Source organism: Neoarius graeffei, chromosome 14, assembly GCF_027579695.1.
Source record: "Neoarius graeffei isolate fNeoGra1 chromosome 14, fNeoGra1.pri, whole genome shotgun sequence".
NCBI classification, from domain to species: Eukaryota; Metazoa; Chordata; class Actinopteri; order Siluriformes; family Ariidae; genus Neoarius; species Neoarius graeffei.
The window spans coordinates 63,248,912-63,271,299 of NC_083582.1; the positions used below are offsets into that span (position 1 = coordinate 63,248,912).

At 41.3% G+C, this 22,388-nt stretch overlaps 1 protein-coding gene across 1 annotated transcript; it reads right to left on the reverse strand.

Annotated features, from left to right (window-relative positions):
* Window positions 1-1,933: 1,933 nt before the first annotated feature.
* Window positions 1,934-20,640, reverse strand: cript (cysteine-rich PDZ-binding protein). Its single transcript, XM_060940210.1, has 5 exons — window positions 20,502-20,640; window positions 14,392-14,457; window positions 8,546-8,600; window positions 8,343-8,446; window positions 1,934-2,680 (listed from the first exon to the last, which is right to left on the reverse strand). The coding sequence occupies exons 1-5, from the start codon at window positions 20,515-20,517 to the stop codon at window positions 2,616-2,618; spliced, it is 306 nt and encodes a 101-aa protein (XP_060796193.1). The 5' UTR covers window positions 20,518-20,640; the 3' UTR covers window positions 1,934-2,615.
* Window positions 20,641-22,388: the final 1,748 nt, after the last annotated feature.

Sequence of the window (22,388 nt, forward strand, 5' to 3'; positions counted from 1 at the left end):
TCTGTCTGCTTGACTGCATGAAGCGAGCGATTTCATGCACATTATTTGCTCGTGAATCCCCTCAAATTAAATAACTTCCCAGCCACAGAATGGCCTGATATTTTGTGAGATATTACAGAAATAAACATTTATTTTTTTCGCGGTCCGGTTTCCATCAAATCCTGTGCTCTGATTGGCTGGCAAGCGGGTCTGTATCCTACGATACGGACCCCAGTTACGGACCTCTGGCGACTTGCTCGTTCACAACAACAAACATCGTAGCATTTTTTGTCAACATTTTTTTTTACAAGATTTATTTATAAGATTATCAAAAATCTTATAAATTTTTAGGGATGTCCCGATCCGATCACATGATCGGAAATCGGGCCCGATCACATGGTTTCAGATTCGATCGGAATCGGGCATTGCCTCCCGATCAGGGATCGGATATATATCTATATAATATATTCTCATTTTTAACACATCAATAGCTATGCGTTGGCACAGAGTGAGACCAGACCTCTTGTCTCAACACAGCAACATCAACACGTGTGGCATGACATCACTTTGTAGCGGAGACGCTATTGGTTATTGGCTGCCTGTTGCCGGCAAAGTTGAACACGGAAGCAGTTCGAAGTGGAAAGCAAAGCATGAGATCATTTTTTTTTTCGTTGGAAGACAAAAGAAACGGGCTCAAACCTGAAAGGGTAGAAATGCTTGTTTTCATCAAGAAAAACGTTCATTTCCTTAATTGAAATTACTGTACACCACTGTGAGATGCGTTCTTAAAAGCAAATTACCGGCACTGTGGCACTTTATTTTTTTTTATTTGTTTACATTCCTGCCAGGTATTTTAAGGTTATTTTTTTAAATTTGTTATTTATTGTTCAAACTGCCTCACGCAAGTGCTCTGTTTGCTAACGGAGTTGTTGGATGTTAAAATAAGGTGTTAAATAAAAAATGAGGAACATCCTGGATCCGTTTCTTTCCTCGTCTTTATTTTTTATGGATTATAAGAAGTATTGGATCAGGACTCGGTATCGGCAGATACTCAAAATCAAATGATCGGTATCGGATCGGAGGGCAAAAAAACCTGATCGGGACATCCCTATAAATTTTTGCCAGCATCTCAGGAGAATAGCATTAATTGTACAGCATGGATAGTGAGAACAACAGTCTTCACAGCAAAAGCGAGTTTTACTACCCTGAGGAAGAAGAAATAAAAGAAAACATTTCAGGAGAAAGCTAAAAACCTCTAACTTGCTAACGCCAAGCGAAAACATGGCTGAATCCTGAATGACTCCTATTTGTATAAATAGGGGATTACATAGACGGCAAAATGTAGTTTTTTTTCCTGTCATGGAAGTGCACTTGTATACTGAGGAGGAAGCAATTTGCATTACAGCCGTGAATGAGGATTCAAATTGGCGGCTCGGCTCGGTTTTCCCTTTCGGGCGCTCTCGTTTTCTGTTAGAATTTGGTAAAGAAAAAAATATTATTTACCAGCTTAAGGTCGGTCCATATGGTGAAATACCGTGACCTCGGCCCAGAGGGCCTTGCTCAGTACTTTCAAGACCTCGGTCACGGTATTTCATGATACGGCCCTCCTAGCTGGTAAATAACATATATATCACAACGACTAAATTTCAGAGGGAACTAAATTTCACCAATTTTATGAAATCAAACACAGTCTTGCAGGACAAGTGACGGGGAAAATATTTAATTTGCTTGATAACGTTAAGGCACTGTAAGTTGTCAGTAGTATGACTTAAATTAAGATCAGCTCACCTTTTACAAGCCATGAACTTACAAATGCATCACTGAATATCTAACTTTCTATTACAGTTTACTCAAAATGGAACCCCCTCTCAAACATATAAAAAGTGTTATTCTACAGTAGCTTCTTTTTCATCTTCTACCTTCACGTGTCAAAAACAATTTACATCAAGATGGTTTATTCCACAAATTTATTATGGCAAAAAAAAGTCAAAATTATGAGAAGCAGAAAAGAATTTGTGCTTACAGGAGAGATAACAAAAAAAAATACATAAATGGTCATGATTATTGGGTGTATTGTACATTAAACAGTCTACGATAAAACGCAAACTTACAAAATTCATATAAATCACACAAATGGGGAAAAGAAAACTCTTGGAAAAAAACATCATGCTTCAAGTCAACGTTGGAACCTCAGGTTGAACGTCAGTGAACATTCAAAGTAATAAAATGGCTTGCACTGACTGCAGTGTGGTGTATGTGGGGAGGGGAAAAAAAGAGAGAGAAGATGGTTTGCAATTAAATCTCCATCTAAAAGGTGAAAATATATTCTAGTCTGATCAGAAAACACGAGTGAAACAAGTATTTAGACCTTTTCGTTCCAGAAAGGCATCTAATTTTATCCAAACAGTGCAAGATGCTATATTGCTTTAAAGTAATCTATTGAGGAAAAAACATCAAGAACATTTATCCAGCTTTGGTACAGTTCTATAAAACTGCACTATTGCGCTTAATAACAAGACCACAAACACCGCCACAAACTTATAGGCCACTAAATGAACTGTCTGAACATAAAGAGGCATTTTTCTCTGCAACCCTCTCCCTCCTCGAAAAAGATTACAAATGTCTGCCTGGTCCAATTACACCGAAGTCTGTTTGTAGTTCTTGGTGTCCAGAAGCTTCTTGCCACACATGGCACAGATACCTGGCATAACAGAAAGCAGGGGAAGATTATTCAGGGTGTAAAGCAGGGGTCGGCAACCTTTTTGCCATGTAGTGCCAATTAGTTAACAAGAAAATTTCTATGTGTAATTAGACACCACACATTTTAGACGGATATGGATATTTAATGCATTGAGCAAATGTAAAACACCATTGCACTTGTTTTATGCCATTAACCTCACACACAAGGTTTAAGAACCCCCCCCCCCACACACACACACACAACATTGCAAGCAGCTTATACAAATTCACAAAATAACATCCAAAGTCTTTCAGTAGGTAACAGGCCCAAGTTATTCACAATAAAGACGTAGCAGCCTAATGGAAATGGAACTGATGAATAATAAAACTACAGAAAAAAATTAAATAATGAGCGTCAGAGAACATTGACAAGTAGCCTGCATAAAGTGGCTTAACAATAAACTGCAAATTTGAAGTAGCCTTGTTACAAAATAAATGTTTTGCCTATCAGTCAGTGTGATCCTTGGCCCTGCTTCCCCTTACTTAGCTCCGAGATGTGGGGATGGTAATTGGGCACTTTGAGTTGGACGCAGGGCGGCACGGTGGTGTAGTGGTTAGCGCTGTCGCCTCACAGCAAGAAGGTCCTGGGTTCGAGCCCCGGGGCCGGCGAGGGCCTTTCTGTGTGGAGTTTGCATGTTCTCCCCGTGTCCACGTGGGTTTCCTCCGGGTGCTCCGGTTTCCCCCACAGTCCAAAGACATGCAGGTTAGGTTAACTGGTGACTCTAAATTGACCGTAGGTGTGAATGTGAGTGTGAATGGTTGTCTGTGTCTATGTGTCAGCCCTGCGATGACCTGGCGACTTGTCCAGGGTGTACCCCGCCTTTCGCCCGTAGTCAGCTGGGATAGGCTCCAGCTTGCCTGCGACCCTGTAGAAGGATAAAGCGGCTAGAGATAATGAGATGAGATGAGTTGGACGCATGCTTCCGAATGGCCCGTTGTCAGACGACTTCGGGAGGGGCAAAGTACATTCTTCATGTGCGAAAATATCTGTTCACACGGATATGTTGATCCGAACACTGACAATAAAGCCAGTGCGATATTGCGAAGACAGTTGAACTTTTCGGGTCAAGATGCCCAGCAGGATTCATTGGCTTTAAACAGCAGAGCTCCTCTCTCACAGTCACAACACCTTTACAAGATTCGGCTTATGTATGTCCTACAAGAAGACCGAGACTATGGCATTCAATGTTGATGAAAGCATAAAAGAAGAGAAAAGTCTAGTGACTGTCAATGGTGTTGCACTTAAGAACGTGAGAGAATTCCGGTATCTAGGACATCTGATGACAAACACTAACAAATAGTGCTGTCAAAAATGTCGCGTTATTAACGCGTTAACTTGACTCAATTTTAACGGCGATAATTTTTTTATCGCGAGATTAAGGCTCTGTGACATGATGCCACGCCCCACACAGCCAGAGTCCTCTGCCCTCCCCCGAAGAGCCACGGTGCTCGGCTTAAGTTTCGTTTTCCCATCGGCGGCTCCAGCCCCACTTTGCAGTGGCTGTGACAAGACGTGTTATGCTCTGCAATAAAAAAACAAACAAACAAACAAACAAAAAACATTGGTACAACCAGTGTTCGAACTATGCCGATATTTTCGGGGGGGGGGTCCCTTATTTTCCCTTGGGGGGGAGGGGGTGCTTGCGCTTGTCTCAGAGTGCGGCTCTCCATCACGTGCTCACTTCGGATATGCAAATGCTTCCCGTTACACATGATTGCTATGTCAATAAACATCATTTTGCCAATATTTTAGAGACCCCCCAACATTTCCCAAATCATGTTTTCAAGGGATCTCATGTCTGTTTCAGGGGATCTCGGATCCCCCGTGTACCCCCGTAGTTTGAACGGTGAGCAAGCCACTTTTTTATGCTGATAAGAGAATTACAATGGTTTTTCATGTGACAAAAATGTGCGATTAAATTGCGATTAATCGCGAGTTAACTATGACAGTCGCGACATTAATCGCGATTAAATATTTTAATCGCTTGACAGCACTACTAACAAAACATCAGCCTTCCTTCACCAAAGAATTGCCTCAGCATTTGAGAAATGGAACGAGCTGAAGCACATCCTTACTGATCGTGAAATCTATCCAAGTACACGAATGAAGATTTTAACCTCCTGTGTCCACTCAAGGCTGCTCTACAGTGTTCAAGCGTGGGATCTCACATCAGCAGAGACCCAAAAGTTAGAGGTGATCTGGAACAGCTTCCTGAGAAAAATGATCGCGGGAGGCTTTGCCTGTAAGAATGCTCCACCGAAAAACAAACAACGAAAGGGCGTGGACTCATCCTCCCTCGTTGATGGAGAGCTTGACTGGGCATATAAAATCTCAAACAGTAAGCTTCAGAGCGTCACCGGCTCTACACCGATAAAACACTGCTACCAGACCAAACATCTACAGTATCTTGCACACATCTGTCGGCTGAGCAACGACTCCCTACTGAAGAAAGTCCTTTTCGATAGAAGAACTAACTGGAATAAGATGGAGGAATGCCTGAATATGGACAAAAAACAGATCTTGAAAATGATGATGCACAAGACTGACTTCACGCAGCTGTTGGCCTCTTGTTTTCCATCAGCCAAGCAGCTGCCCCCCAAGGCCGACCACGTGCCACGCGGGAAAACACGATGATGATGATCACAACATCTTGCCATCACTGCCAAACGTGCCACATCATTCACATCTACGCTTTCGTCAAGCGCAATGCTAAATACCGCTGCATCTTTTATGCCGGTTGTTTGCTGCACCCTTACGTTTTCTGCCATTTCACCAATTCGTCGCTCAACAGTTCTGGCTGATACGGGCATGTCTTTTATTCTTGATTTTATTGTCTCTTTATTTGGCAGCCCCTCAAAAAGACTATCCGAACTGGAGAGAAAGGCCTCCTAAATGTATTCACCGTCTGTGAATGGCTTTCCATGTTTAGCTATGCAGTGAGAAATGATATAGCTAGCTTCAGTGGCATTGTTTTTAGCTGAGGTAAAGACTGTTAAAGTGTGGGCTTGCTTCCCATATCTGCACACTGCGCGTGAGAGTGATTCGTCCCTGTCTGCCTGATTTTTGAAAGTCTTTTCGTGCTTTGCCTCGAAATGACGTTTAACACTGGATGCTCAACACACAACACTTTCAAAACACAACGTGCACACAGCACGGTCCCTCTGAGAAATGAACCCATATTCTTTGGTAGGGCTTTGACCTTGGCCCAAAAATCATATTCGAAGTTCGTTTGGAAATTAATCTAGACATTCGAATAGTATTCGAACTTTTATTGATTATATTATTCTTAAATGCCTCACTAACACCTCGGCATCAAAATTAAATATGATATTCAGTCCACCAGGGGGCAGTGTTCAGTCAATGTCAATAAGGCAGCTGGGCCATAGAAGGTTCACGCTGCACGCTGCATGCTGCACGCTACACGTTCACGTGAAGAACCGGACCCTGGGCCATTAAACTTCATGCTTGGATGTTCACGTGTTGCGTCTGTTCTACTTTGACCGAGTAACCAACAATATGGACTCTTCGGATGACGACGATTGCCTCATTCTGCTTTTACTGAGACAGAGGAAGAGAAAAAGGAACAGAATTTGGAGCCAAGAACACTTCCTTCTGAGAGAAACCCGTGGTGAATTTCACCGAACATTCTATAATCTGCTTGACAATCCCGATGAAGAACTATTTTTCAATTATACCATTCAATTATATTTTTTCTGAAGTTTTCCCCTGAAAGCATAGAGTTATCTCCCTAGACCCGTTCTGATTGGCTGGCGCGGCGGTGACCGCATGCATTGACTGGAATTTCCATCTTCACGCCTAGAAAAAAGTGTGCATGTTCATTTCTCGCTTCACGCGTGAAGTGTGCAGCGTGCAACGTGAACGCCGTTCTATGGCCCAGAGCAAGTCATGCTACGTTTGTCCACTTTTCTTTACACGCGTGTAGCGTGCAGCATGCAGCGTGAACCTTCTATGGCCCAGCTGCCTAAGATTACGTGCAGGAAATATGAAATATTCAGGCGTGTTTTTACAACCACTACTAATGAAACGTGTAGTAATTGGCATTATACCGGCTGACACTTTTAACGTTACATAATCCACAAACTTCGTCGTTTGTCCGTTGCCTTTTTTGTGTGAAACGCTGTTCCTTCGGTTTCCTGGTTGCTTGTACTGATGAAAGCCTCTAAACTGTAGCTTCACTGACAATCAAAGGGGAACATTTACAAAATGAGCAGGTACTGCTAGGCCTACACCTAATCTGTGAGTTTATAACACTGCCGTTCCGAGCCCATTCGTGTTGGCTTTTGAGAATGTTTGTTTTGAATGAGACCGGTGTCAGCGGTCATGTCACTGCTTCCTGCTCGCGTCTCTGATTCACAATTCAAACAAACACGGACACGATATGTTATAAGATCACAGATTAGTTTTACGTGCTCACTTCGTTAACTTATGAACTTCATGGTATGTAAATTCCACCATGTGTAGGCTAAATTAATTTAGGCCTATAGGCTACTTGCGCAAGTAAGCGAATAGTTTTTTTTTTAAAGCAACTATCCCAAGTTGACAAAAATAACAGCGCATGAAAGCATTACTGCGCAGTGTCGCATAGTCTACAGACCCCTCTCGCAGCCCCCTCTCACCTTCTAGCGCTCCCGCGTGCAATGTCTTCAAGTGGGCCCTCAAGTTTGAAGTTGTTGATTGATAGGCCAATTTGTTTCCACATATTTTACAGGTAACCTTTTTTTTTAATCGCATTCTCCATCTTTTTTTTCGAATCCAAAATAGCGCCACACATCACTTTTTAAATTCTCCGGAGTGCAAATCTCCAACGTGCTAGCATCTGACTCCATTGTTCAATGCGTGCCAGCTTGACGCTAACGTCTACAGGTGCCCAGATAAGACAAAAGACAATGACCTTCGCGATTCACATAAATTCCACAGACGTAAAAAAAAAAAAAACCTGCGACCTGAACTGAAAATGTTTACAACCACATTCACAAAAATAAAAGAATTATGCCTAATGATACCATATACAGGTTCGAATATTTAGAGCTGCCTAATATTCGTTCGAACATCTCTTTTTTTCACAACATTCGAATTGTATTCCAATATCGAAGTTCGAAGTCAAAGCCCTATTCTTTGGTCCATGAGGAGAGGAAAGCCCGAACTGTCGGCTTCTTTGCCATCTTAGCGCAACTGCTGCATCAAGTGGCCCCATCTCGTGAGAAATATGGGGAGGGGAAGTGTTGCCAGATTGGGCGGTTTTAAGTGCATTTTGGCGGGTTTTGAACATATTTTGGGCTGGAAAACGTCAGCAGTATCTGGCAACACTGGGAGGGGGGGGGGCGCTATATTGTTGTGTAGTCATGCTAAAAGAGCAGGCTCGCCATGCAACAGCCAATGACTGTTCAAGATGACGTTTGAACATTTTTAATGTGTTGAATAATTAGGTTTGTGTATCGTCGTCAGTGTGCCACTGGAAATTCCTCGGCGTGCCAGTTGTGGCACGCGTGCCTAGGGTTGCCGACCCCTGGTGTAAAGTGTTACAAACCTACTTACGCAGCTTATGTTGTCAGTTATGTCAAGTACCACTGAAAACCTTACTTTTTTTTTCTTTTAAACTCACCTTTCTTGTAAGCACATCCCTGACAGTAGTGTGAGCCAGACTGATGGACAGAGCTTTTGCATATTCTGCATGTGGCAAAACCGGATTTCCCATAGGGATCGAACCTAATACAGACACAGAAGAAGAAGTGTGAATGCTCCTGTGTGCAATACAATACTATTTACGATAGGACAGCATTCACAAAATGAGGTTTGTAACCATACCTGGCCTTTTTTGAGGTCAACATTTTATTTTCGTTGAGCTTCCGTCCGCCACTCTCTATAAAACAAATCAGACACATTTTAGCGTTTCGTAGACATGAACTTTGATTTTCGATGATCTTGAGACTCTGTCTTTGCTTGGAATCTGTTAGTTTGTGGTCAAAACATGGACCTTAAGCTTATATTAAAAATGTGTCCTTGTGCCTAGTTATACAGTACTGTACAAAAGTCTTAGGTACATGCAATGAAATGCTGTGGAGCAAAGATGCCTTCAAAAATAATAAAATTAAATGTTTCTACATTAAAAAAATACTATAAGGATGCAGTAAGCCATAATAAATGAAACAAAATCAATATTTGGTGTGAGACAACCCTCTGCTTTTAAAAAAAAGTCTCAGGTACAACAAGTGCAGTTTTATAAGGAAATGAACTGTAGATTTTACTGAGCATCTTGCAGAACCAGCCACAGTTCTTCTGAACACTGACTGTTACACTTGCTTCTTACAGAAGAACTGAAGTCATTTTTAAACTTGCTTTATGTCTTAACATTATTCAATTACGTTTTCAGTTTTTGTAACCTTATATCGTGACTTGTATTGGCAACTAATTGCAATTAAAATATGATACTTATCGGCCTATTTGGTTTTTAGCCGTGTTGAATTTAGTTCATTTGGTCCACGGCAGGTGTCGCTTATTCGCGCGATCATCACAAGACTTGTGTGAGACTTCGAAACATGACGTGTCAGCCAGGTGTCAGTCAGGTGTCAGTGCCGCCATTTTGAAAACCGTTTTCCAAATGAAATATTGCACAAAAACAAGTTTAAATGAAGATTACTGCCTACTTTTTTCAAACTTTCCTGATTGCTATCAAAACAAACAAAACTTCCAGCTTGATTACATCAGCATTCGAAAGAGGGCACGAGCGTCTTTTTGACGACATTGGCAGATGTTGGTCACTTTCCCTGTGTCCGAAATCGCTCCCTGCTCACTATATAGGGCACTATATCATGAGGACGCCATTTTGTACTGCTGTCCGAAACCTTAATGAGGATTATTTACACCCTATATAGTGCACTCAAAGTATCCCACAATGCATCATGAAAAGTAGTGTACAACCAATGGTCACTAACCAAAGCAATATATCCCATCATGCATTGCGGTTGCGCTGAAAGAAGTCAAAAAGTCTCAAATTTGATTTAATAAAAGGCAGCGGCAAAGAAGAAAGTATTCAGCCTTGATTTAAAAGAACTGAAAGATGCAGGAACTTTGTATTGATTAATGTGGGAAATGCGCTCAGTATAATATGGATTTATCACAAAAACACATGCATGTATTTATTATTTTTGAAAACCCACCAGCCGACTGATCTGGCACGTTTTAATTGTGCAACAGTAATGACGTAAATACCAGCATGACGGACTAGTGTCCGAAAGCATTTTTTCATTTTACCAATGAGCTCACTATATAGTTCTCTATATAGTAATTCCCTATAGAGGGAGAAGGGAGTAGTGAACGAGTGAGCGATTTCAGACACAGGGTTTGATTGAAACAAAACTTCCAGCTTGATTACATCAGCATTCGAAAGAGGGCGCGCACGTCTTTTGACAAAGTTGGCAGATGTTGGTCACTTTGATTTCCGCTGTACGTTTTACTTGCGTCCTACGATGTCTCGCACAGGTCTCAACGAATCTCGTTTACGGCCATTGCTTTGACATATGGACTGATATATTACAGAGCATATTTCAAACACTCATAACTTGCTATAGCAGTGACAAAATAGCGATCAAAGATGCATTTCTATATTTAATAAAATGAGATAGAATTTTTATAATAAAAAATTTTTGCCTTCAGTTCTCCTTTAAATTTTGCACCAAAACCCCGTAGTAGAGCTGGGCGATAAATCGATTTTATCGATTAATTCGAATTTACAGTTAAGGACAATGTGCATACATGTCAACCTATACGGAATGTCCGTATTTTATACGGATTTGATTCAATAAACGTAGTATACGGGCGTACAAATAAAGTTATACGGATTCTTTAAAAAAAACTTCAATATTTATTTAGAGCTATAATCAATTCCCATGATGATAAAAGAGCGCATAACATTTACAGACGTACTGTACACCACAGAAAGCACAAACAGCCAGTAAAGAGTCTTATGAAATCGCGCGTTGTGGTAGCGAGACTTCGTTCCACTTTTGATCATGCGCACACCGCATTGTGAGAATCCCGCCAACCGGGAAGTAACATTTTGTTTGAAACGTGTATTTCCACCTGAGCGACTTTCACTAGCGACTGAAAAGATTCTGAATGGGCACTCCGGCAAGATCAACACAGACACTTGCTGTGACATGCAGCCTCGTGAGGTATTGGTGCAGACTGCTAAAAAAAAAGCTGTCATGGAGTACAATTCAGAACATTAGAGTGACACTTTGTGTTTTTGTCGAACATTGGAGCTTTGTATTCATTCTGAAGGTTTATTGTTATTAATATTGAATAAAAAGTAACTTGGATACATCATTGTTAATTATCATTCAAATTTTAGGTAAACTATTTTAATTTGCATCTTATACGGATTTTATAAGGGAAATACGGATTTTGGAGGTTGGTTATACAGGTTTGATTGACCAAAGGTTGACATGTATGAATGTGTTTTTATGAAAATCGATTTTCTCTCAGTTTTAACCTCTGCTACCGACGCTCCCCTCTGTGCATATGCAGAACGGATGGGGCAGCAGGGATGGATCGGGCACTGACACTATAGCCCTCCTCCCGCACGCTTGCCATAGACACACACAAACAGCATGGCAGCGATTGGGGGAAAGCCGCAACTTATGCCCAAGAAAGGAGTAACTTCCTCCGTGATCTGGAATTGGTTCGGTTTTGCGGCGTCGGACGCAGACCAAACAAGTCCTCATTGTAAGGTGTGTTTGAAAATGGTTGCTTCCAAAGGAAGCAGCATGATGAATTTATTCCAACACCTTAAACAGAAACCTGCAGCGGAGTGGGAGAAGTGCTGCTCCCAGCGGAACGAGCACAGCCGCAGCACGAGCGCACCATCCAAAGGAAAGCAAGCAACCGTCCCGGACACATTTCCGAACTGTGTGCTGATGATCAGAATGGGGCGCGGTGGAAGGCAATCACAGATGCTATCGCGATGTTTATTGCAAAAGACATGGTGCCCATACATACGGTGGAAAAGTCAGGAATTTTTTCCCTATTTTGTCAGTTTTATCGAAAAGGACACAATTTTATTTATTATTTTTATTTTTTTCGCGGTCCAAATCCTGAGCTGATTGGCTGGCGAGCAGGTCTGTATCCTACAGTACGGACCCCAGTTATGGACCTCTGGCGACTCACTTGTTCACAACAACAAACATTTATCTTTTTTTTTTTTTACAAGATTTATTTATAAGATTATCAAAAATCTTATAAATTTTTGCCAGCATTTCTCAGGAGAATAGCATTAATTTTACAGCATGGATAGTGATAACGATGGTGTTCACAGCGAAAGCGAGTTTTACTACCCTGAGGAAGAAGAAATAAAAGAAAACATTTCAGGAGAAAGCTAAAAACCTCTAACTGTTGCCAACGCTGAGCAAAAACATGGCTGAATCCTGAATGACTCCTATTTGTATAAATAGGGGACTACATAGGTGGCAAAATGTAGTTTTTTTTTTCCTGCCATGGAAGTGCACTTGTATACCGAGGAGGAAGCAATTTGCATTACAGCCGTGAATGAGGGTTCAAAATGGCGCCTCGGCTCGGTTTTCCCTTTCCGGCGCTCTCGTTTTCTGTTAGAATTTGGTAAAGAAAAAAATAAATATATTATTTACCAGCTTAAGGTCGGTCCGTATGGTGAAATACCGTGACCTCGGCCTTGAATACCAACCTCGGCCCAGAAGGCCTCGCTCAGTACTTTCAAGACCTCGGTCACGGTATTTCACGATATGGACCTCCCAGCTGGTAAATAACACACACACACACACACACACACACACAGTGGTGCTTGAAAGTTTGTGAACCCTTTAGAATTTTCTACATTTCTGCATAAATATGACCTAAAACAACATCAGATTTTCACACAAGTCCTAAAAGTAGATAAAGAGAACCCAGTTAAACAAATGAGACAAAAATATTATACTTGGTCATTTATTTATTGAGGAAAATGATCCAATATTACATATCTGTGAGTGGCAAAAGTATGTGAACCTTAAGGATTAACAGTTAATTTGAAGGTGAAATTAGAGTCAGGTGTTTCCCATCAATGGGATGACAATGAGGTGTGAGTGGGCACCCTGTTTTATTTAAAGAACAGGGATCTATCAAAGTCTGATCTTCACAACACGTTTGTGGAAGTGCATCATGGCACAAACAAAGGAGATTTCTGAGGACCTCAGAAAAAGCATTGTTGATGCTCATCAGGCTGGAAAAGGTTACAAAACCATCTCTAAAGAGTTTGGACTCCACTAATCCACAGACAGATTGTGTACAAATGGAGGAAATTCAAGACCAATATTACCCTCCCCAGGAGTGGTCGACCAACAAAGATCACTCCAAGAGCAAGGCGTGTAATAGTCGGCGAGGTCACAAAGGACCCCAGGGTAACTTCTAAGCAACTGAAGGCCTCTCTCACATTGGCTAATGTTAATGTTCATGAGTCCACCATCAGGAAAACACTGAACAACAGTGGTGTGCATGGCAGGGTTTCAAGGAGAAAGCCACTGCTCTCCAAAAATAACATTGCTGCTCGTCTGCAGTTTGCTAAAGATCACGTGGACAAGCCAGAAGGCTATTGGAAAAATATTTTGTGGAAGGATGAGACCAAAATAGAACTTTTTGGTTTAAATGAGAAGCGTTATGTTTGGAGAAAGGAAAACACTGCATTCCAGCATAAGAACCTTATCCCTTCTGTGAAACATGGTGGTGGTAGTATCATGGTTTGGGCCTGTTTTGCTGCATCTGGGCCAGGACGGCTTGCCATCATTGATGGAACAATGAATTCTGAATTATACCAGCAAATTCTAAAGGAAAATGTCAGGACATCTGTCCATGAACTGAATCTCAAGAGAAGGTGGGTCATGCAGCAAGACAACGACCTTAAGCACACAAGTCGTTCTACCAAAGAATGGTTAAAGAAGAATAAAGTTAATGTTTTGGAATGGCCAAGTCAAAGTCCTGACCTTAATCCAATCGAAATGTTGTGGAAGGACCTGAAGCGAGCAGTTCATGTGAGGAAACCCACCAACATCCCAGAGTTGAAGCTGTTCTGTACGGAGGAACGGGCTAAAATTCCTCCAAGCCAGTGTGCAGGACTGATCAACAGTTACCGGAAATGTTTAGTTGCAGTTATTGCTGCACAAGGGGATCACACCAGATACTGAAAGCAAAGGTTCACATACTTTTGCCACTCACAGATATGTAATTCTGGATCATTTTCCTCAATAAATAAATGACCAAGTATAATATTTTTGTCTCATTTGTTTAACTGGGTTCTCTTCATCTATTTTTAGGACTTGTGTGAAAATCTGATGATGTTTTAGGTCATATTTATGCAGAAATATAGAAAATGTCAAAGGGTTCACAAACTTTCAGGCACCACTGTGTGTGTGTGTGTATATATACACACACACACACACATATATACATACACACACACATATATACATACACACACACACACACACACACATACATACACACACACACACACACACACATACACACACACACACATACACACACAATATATATATATATATATATATATATATATATATATATATATATATATATATATATATATATATATATATATATATATATATAAACAGAAAGTACATCACCTGTTGTATTTCTTGCACCATCTTTCCAGGTATCAGGAGTGATAACTCGCCCGAGTTTCTTTTCACCTACAGGAAGAACATTCAGACACAATTACTACAGAGAACGTGAGATAAACACTTGATATACAACAGTGTGGATGAACAACACATTAAGGTTCTGAATAGTGGGTTTAAACTCCCCTTATTCTCATTCCTCACAACAGCTTATGACAGAGTCAAAACAGTACCTTAAAGAATACAAACTATAAAAATAGCGTACACAAATTGCTGGTGTCAGAAAACACGGACTTAGCTCTATTAGTGTTCATCTGAATGACTAAGCCAGTTTCACCACATTTATAAGTATTCATAACCACTTCACAGCTGGACGAGCAATACTGTGTCATTAAAAGTAGGTACTGACTTTCCCGAGTTGCCATTTTATCAATACCTATAACCCATCTCTGGATACAATTACTGACCATAGTCCATTGATTGCTACTGACAGTTCTTCACCCCACCATAAGTCTGCTGTTAAACAGGATCTTCAACGTCACTGCTGGATTGTGAACAAAATTTCCAGCCAACAGCAATCCTGTTTCATTGAGAAACTAAAGCTACGGTCACACAGCCCGTGATGCTTTGCGATGGGTTATCGATGAAAATGAGGTGTTTTGATGGCGATATAAAGGTGAGCTAAAAGCTGTGGTCACACAACAGGCGAACAATTGACCGTCATGCTCGAGCCTGGCGCAGCTCAAGCGGCCACGTCCACTCACAAAGCACGTTGTGCACATTCTTGGGGCCCAGTCATTGTGGGAAACACCTGATGCTGATTTGAGCGCAATCAGCACATGCATATAAGGACACTTTTCACAGAGGCTTTACGAAGTATTATCATTACCACGTTTGTTCCATATTTATGGCTCTGGTTATACCGCGAGCTGGCCTAGTGGTTAGTGTGTCTGCCTCTCCATCAGGAGTTCTACTCGCGGTCGGGTCATACCAATAACCATCATAAAAATGGCACCTACTACCGGCTGGCAAGGCATGCTGCAATACAGATGCGAGTACGGAGTCAAACTCTTGCAGTTACCAGAGGACTAGCTCCCCCACTGTAACCCAAGCTGTATAGGCGAGAGGTCGAGGGCTACTGAAACAGAGATCAGCGCCACCCAATGTGCCTTAAGGGCCTGGTTAGGATTGGGTTGGGAGACTGCCTGGGAAGACCAGTCCCTGGCTTGGGAAGGACTTTGGCTCTGGTTAAATACTCTGCTTTACTTTGTTTTGTTACTCTCACGTTTTGTTCTGGTAATTATCACACTTGCGAACAAACACACTTCCCGCACTTAGATCCATCTACCGCCGTATACTTGACAAAATACTTTGCAGTGTCTCTGAAAACAGTGTCCTTATATGTGCAGACTGATTGCGCTCAAATCAGCATCCGGTGTTTCCCATAATGACTGAGTCCCAAGCGCACGCAAAACGTACTCTGAAGGATCCCCGAATGCAAATGCACTTTTTAAGTCTCGGTGGAGGTTAGACTTTTTCGAGCCACTGTGTTGATAAGGCTCCTGCAAGCATTGGGGATATAGATTCGACACAAATACATCTCAAGAGGCTCAACAAAGGTTCCCCGAGCATCGGGAAATATGCCTAAACCCATTTGCAAGTATTCGCTGCTTAGTTTGCTGATATAGCGGATGTAGTTTGCTGATTGTTAGCTGTAGTGCGATCAGGGCCTAACACATACATAGTGCTAGAGGACGACTGACACAAATTAAGCACAACAAAACATGGCTGGCATGTAAACAAACCACCACCCTGAAGCTGATTATTTTCCCATTACAGTATGTCCCCAAAGTGTTTTATTCCTCTTAAAGCACAGCAATTTGGTGATTCAGTGACATCATACTTATTAGGTTATAGTTACATTTAATGTTGTGGAACATCCATGAAGTTTCTGTTACCATCGATATTTATAAAAACAGTTGTTCCCTCACCAGCCTCTCTCTTCTCTAAGTTAATTTTTAAATAAAATGCAGTTTTTCCGTGTTACTGAAAACTGCATAGCTTTCCGTTCCATTTTTCTGTTACAAATTACTGACACTGGAGACTCCTTCCAAAAATCCTTACAATATCTCCGGATAGAAAATGTCACCATACCCAGAATTAGACTTTTAATCCTGTTACTATATAAATGACAACGTATTAGAGCATGCGCACCAACATGAACCTTGCAGTCAGCACTACTATCAAGGAGAATTAATCAACACCTTCTGACCAATCAGAATCAAGCACTCAACAACAGTGAGGTATAACAAGCTATAATCTGTTCACCTACAACCTAGATGTCTCATGGCTGATATTTGTAAAGCATTTATCAAAAACACCTGATACACTCATACAAAACCACACACACAGCACCAACATATCAGTGGCAGAAAGAATTTTCAATGCTCCCTCATCCAAACAATACACTATATGGCCAAAAGTATACAGACACCTGACCATCAGAACCAGATGTCCTTGCTGTACACCTCATTCCAAAACCACAAGCTTTATGGAGTTTGTCCTCCCTTTACTGTTAAAATGAATGGTTGTGAGGATTTGCCCATTTAGCTACAAGAGCATTAAGGTGGTCAGGCACTGGTTCTGGGTGAGAAAGTCTGGGGTGCAGTCAATGTTCCAGTTCATCCCAAAAGTTCAGGGATGTTGTCATGCTGGAACTGGTTTGGGCTCCTCAGCTGCAGTGAACAGTAGTAATACTACAGCGTACAAAACACATCCTTCCTGTACAGTTATGTGCTTCCCCTTTGTGGGAACAGTTTTGGGAAGGCCCACATGCAGGTGTGATGGTCAGGTGTCCACATACTTTTGGTTAGTAGTGTATGTGAGTAGTGGTGGTCAGCTGGCAGCAGAACAACAGACTACAGTATAACTGCAGTGTGGCACAGAATGGCCTGTGTGAGTGGAGATACAAGTGTGGTATTACATTTGATAAACTGGACAGCTTATGGTGATAAACTAAACAGTTTTCAGGAAAGTATAATGAGTAAACAAAACAACAGAGCTTGTTCAGCTGATGAAAGGAGTAAGGTGAAAACAAAGCTAACCTCAAAATAAGCTGCGCTAATTAAATCTCACACCAACCTTCACTCGCCAGCTAAATACAGCTAAAACTAACACCTCCAGAAACAACTAATATTAAACGCATTACTTATACAAATTATATCATTGCATTCAATACAAAAAAGGGTATCCTGTAGTTTAGCCCCCAGTGTATTAGCCCCATCCTCAAGTGTATTAGCACCATCAAGTGAATTAGGCCCATCCTCAAGTGTATTAGCCCCCAGTGTATTAGCTCCATCCTCAAGTGTATTAGCCGCATCCTCAAGTGTATTAGCCCCCAGTGTATTAGCTCCATCCTCAAGTGTATTACCGCCCAGTGTATTAGTTCCATCATCAAGTGTATTAGCCGCATCCTCAAGTGCATATTAGCTCCATCATCAAGTGTATTAGTCCCCAGTGTATTAGCCCCCAGTGTATTAGCCCCATCCCCCAGTGTATTAGCCCCCAGTGTATTAGCCCCATCCCCCAGTGTATTAGCCCCCAGTGTATTAGCCCCATCCCCCAGTGTATTAGCCCCCAGTGTATTAGCCCCATCCCCCAGTGTATTAGCCCCCAGTGTATTAGCCCCATCCCCCAGTGTATTAGCCCCCAGTGTATTAGCCCCATCCCCCAGTGTATTAGCCCCCAGTGTATTAGCCCCATCCCCCAGTGTATTAGCCCCCAGTGTATTAGCCCCATCCCCCAGTGTATTAGCCCCCAGTGTATTAGCTCCATCCCCCAGTGTATTAGCCCCCAGTGTATTAGCTCCATCATCAAGTGTATTAGCCCCCAGCGTATTAGCCCCATCAAGTGTATTAGCCCCCAATGTATTAGCCCCATCAAGTGTATTAGTCCCCAGTGTATTAGTCCCCAGTGTATTATTAGCCCCATCCCCCAGTGTATTAGCTCCATCATTAAGTGTATTAGTCCCCAGTGTATTAGCCCCCAGTGTATTAGCCCCCAGTGTATTAGCTCCATCATCAAGTGTATTAGCCGCATCCTCAAGTGCATATTAGCTCCATCATCAAGTGTATTAGCCCCCAGCGTATTAGCTCCATCAAGTGTATTAGCCCCCAATGTATTAGCCCCCAGTACATTAGCCCCATCCCCCAGCGTATTAGCTCCATCATCAAGTGTATTAGCCCCCAGTGTATTAGCCCCCAGTGTATTAGCCCCCTCATCAAGTGTATTAGCCCCCAGCGTATTAGCTCAATCATCAAGTGTGAATAAAGTTGACCAAACACTTGTCTCATCTCATCTCATTATTAAAGAGAACAGCTTTTTTAAAGGAAAGTCCGAACTTGAAGTTTTTGACTGGACTCTTCATTTGACTTCTGTAAACTAATTTAAAGTAGATGAAGAAACTCTGACTCGCTAAATCAAATCAAGGCTCTGCATGTTTAAATCTATACTAACTCAGCAGAGCAGATTCACAGAACATTAGAAATTTAATTTCTAAAAATGTCAGTCATTCTAAGAGAACGCTATCCCAGTTTTCCTTTAATAATTCTTATCATTAGTACCGTGTGACGTGTTAATTTCCGGTAGTCGTTTGCAGCGGGTTTTAATTCCTTTTGTCTTTAGTATGTTTAATCGTGTCACAGATCAGATGGTAAACACCAGCACTAATCACCAGAAGAACCACCAAAAGTATCACCAGCACTAATCACCAAAAGGATTACCAGAAGAAATCACCAGAAGGATCGTCAGCACTAATAACCAGAAGAATGCATCTGTGAAGATACCCAGTCATCCAGGTACATAGTAATCTGTGGTTGGTAGAAGAGAGCAACTGGACTTGCTTGAAAAGTCTTGAAGACGTTTCGCCTCTCGTCCGAAAGGCATCCTCAGTTCTGTCTGTCTAATAGGGAGTATCAAGTATTTATCCTCTCATGGATCATCACAGAATCCGAATCAGAATGCTGATGGCTGCATTGTAGGTGGCTGATAGATGTCATAGACACCCACCTCTGTTCAGTGATGGTCGTTCCAGGTTGACAAAAATGAATGATCCTCTCTGGCTAAGATGTCTGCCAGTTTTCTGGAAGTCCTCTCATACTCCCGCACCAGTCGAAGGGATATCATCCCAAAGTGCGTAGAAACATATCTGTGAAGATACTCAGTCATCCAGGTACATAGTAATCTGTGGTTGGTAGAAGAGAGCAACTGGACTTGCTTGAAAAGTCTTGAAGACAGACAGAACTGAGGATGCCTTTCGGACGAGAGGCGAAACGTCTTCAAGACTTTTCAAGCAAGTCCAGTTGCTCTCTTCTACCAACCACAGATAACCAGAAGAATGGTCACCAACACTAACCACCAGAAGGACCATCAGAACTAATCATCAGTACTAATGACCCGAAGGACAAACAGAACTAATCACAAGAAGAACCATCAGAGCTAATCACCAGAAGGACAATCAGCACTAATCACCATAAGGGCCATCAGAACTAATCATCATCACTAATCACCAGAAGGACCATCAGAACTAATCATCATCACTAACCACCAGAAGGACCATCAGAACTAATCATCAGTACTAATGACCCGAAGGACAAACAGAACTAATCACAAGAAGAACCATCAGAGCTAATCACCAGAAGGACAATCAGCACTAATCACCATAAGGGCCATCAGAACTAATCATCATCACTAATCACCAGAAGGACCATCAGAACTAATCATCAGTACTAGGAATCACCGGCACTAACCACAAGAAAGACAATCATAACTAATCACCAGTACTAATGACCCGAAGGACAAACAGAACTAATCACCAGAAGAACCATCAGAACTAATCACCAGAAGGACAATCATCACTAATCACCAAAAGGACCATCAGAACTAATCCTTCCTCAGAGTGCCGTGAAAAGCCGAACTGAGGCGCTTCATGTCGGGATTGTGTTACTGACGGTTTTAACTTCGCCATGAACTCGACACAAATGTAAACAACCGAAGACGGGGCGAATACACTGAAGCTAAACCACCGGAATTCAGAAGAAAAAGAAAGATATACGTACATTTTTTACAAACCATCGTAAAGTTGTAAAACAAGATCGAGCTTAAAAACAACAGTAGACTGAAGCTGGAAACTCCAATTCCGCTGAACTCTGTGGAATAACAATTAAAGGATTTTAATTCCGAATCTGAAAACTACACAATGCACCCGGTTCACAACTTTCAAAATACAAGTCCCAGTTAAGAACAAACACTAAAATATCACATTCAAAATAATTCATAATTTTTTTTCCTTAAAAAACAACAACAAAGATTTAGCGAGATTACAAATGGAGATAGATAGATAGATAGATAGATGTTTTAAACTGCCGGTTTGCATCAATATCGAGTACTGGACTATATTTAATTAAAAAAAAATCACATTATTCTCTGTGTGAGTGCTAAATTAAAATTGACAACATAACCATAGAAAGAGTGTATGAAATAAAATTTCTGGGTGTGATTGTTGATCATAAAGTCTGCTGGAAACCGCATATTAATCATGTTAAAGCAAAAATAGCAAAGATTACTGCAATTTTGGGGAAATCAAGACACATTCTGGACCATAAATCACTACATACTCTGTGTAATGCACTCATACTTCCATATCTGAGCTACTGTGTGGAGATATGGGGTAATACCTACAAATCTAACCTGCAGCCGTTATGCACATTACAAAAAAGAGTAATAAGAATTGTCAATAATACGGGATATCTTGAGCATACAAACGCATTATTCGTAAAAGCACACACTGAAATTCACGGATCTGGTTAAACACAAGACTGCACAAATTATGTATAAAGCAAGACATAACCTTCTTCCGGGTGAGGTACAAAATAGGTTTATGGAAAGGCAGGGTGGGTATAACCTGAGAGGGGAAATGAATTTTAAGAGAGTAAATGTTAGAACAACTATGAAAAGTATGTGCATAACAGTCTGTGGGGTGAAATTGTGGAATGGTCTGTAAAATGAACTCAAAAATAGCACCAACATAAAACTGTTTAAAAAATTATATAAAAACATGTTAATAAAAATATATGAGAATGAGGACAGGCAGACTATATAGGTGATGATGAAATTGAGAGTAAGTCTGTGACTGGTCTTCTTGTATTTAGTGTATAGTTATAGGTATGTGTATATGTATGTACTGTATGCGTGTCTATATGCATAACATAAGTATTTGTATATATGATTTGATTTGGGGGCGGCACGGTGGTGTAGTGGTTAGCGCTGTCGCCTCACAGCAAGAAGGTCCTGGGTTCGAGCCCCGTGGCCGGCGAGGGCCTCTCTGTGTGGAGTTTGCATGTTCTCCCCGTGTCCGCGTGGGTTTCCTCCGGGTGCTCCGGTTTCTCCCACAGTCCAAAGACATGCAGGTTAGGTTAACTGGTGACTCTAAATTGACCGTAGGTGTGAATGGTTGTCTGTGTCTATGTGTCAGCCCTGTGATGACCTGGCGACTTGTCCAGGGTGTACCCCGCCCTTCGCCCGTAGTCAGCTGGGATAGGCTCCAGCTTGCCTGCGACCCTGTAGAACAGGATAAAGCGGCTAGAGATAATGAGATGAGATTTGATTTGGTCGATATTATACCATGTTGGTATGTTTTCTTTTTTGTTTATTGCTTTTGTTTTCTTTTGTATATATAGTTTATTATGGTGGAAAGTGACATTTGATTAGTGGTGGTATAGAGGGTTAGGATTGGATAAGTTATTACTTCTTCCTAATCCTTTCTGAACATTGTTATGTTATTGCCTTGTGGCTACGCTATTCTGTTTGTTTATGATGATGTTTTGATTATTGTATTTTTTATTTAAATTTTTATTTTATATCTTTCTTCTTTATTGTTCAGAATAAAGTAATCAATCAATCAATCAATCAATCAATCAAAAAATTATACAGGATGTGTTAATGAT

Bases quoted from the DNA above. Each gene is read 5' to 3' on its own strand.
- cript (XM_060940210.1), bottom strand. The intron at 8,601-14,391 runs GTGATGTACTTT...TTTGTTTTATAG, and splicing joins TGGTGCAAGAAATACAACAG to AGAGTGGCGGACGGAAGCTC. The intron at 2,681-8,342 runs GTGAGTTTAAAA...CTGTTATGCCAG, and splicing joins GGGATGTGCTTACAAGAAAG to GTATCTGTGCCATGTGTGGC.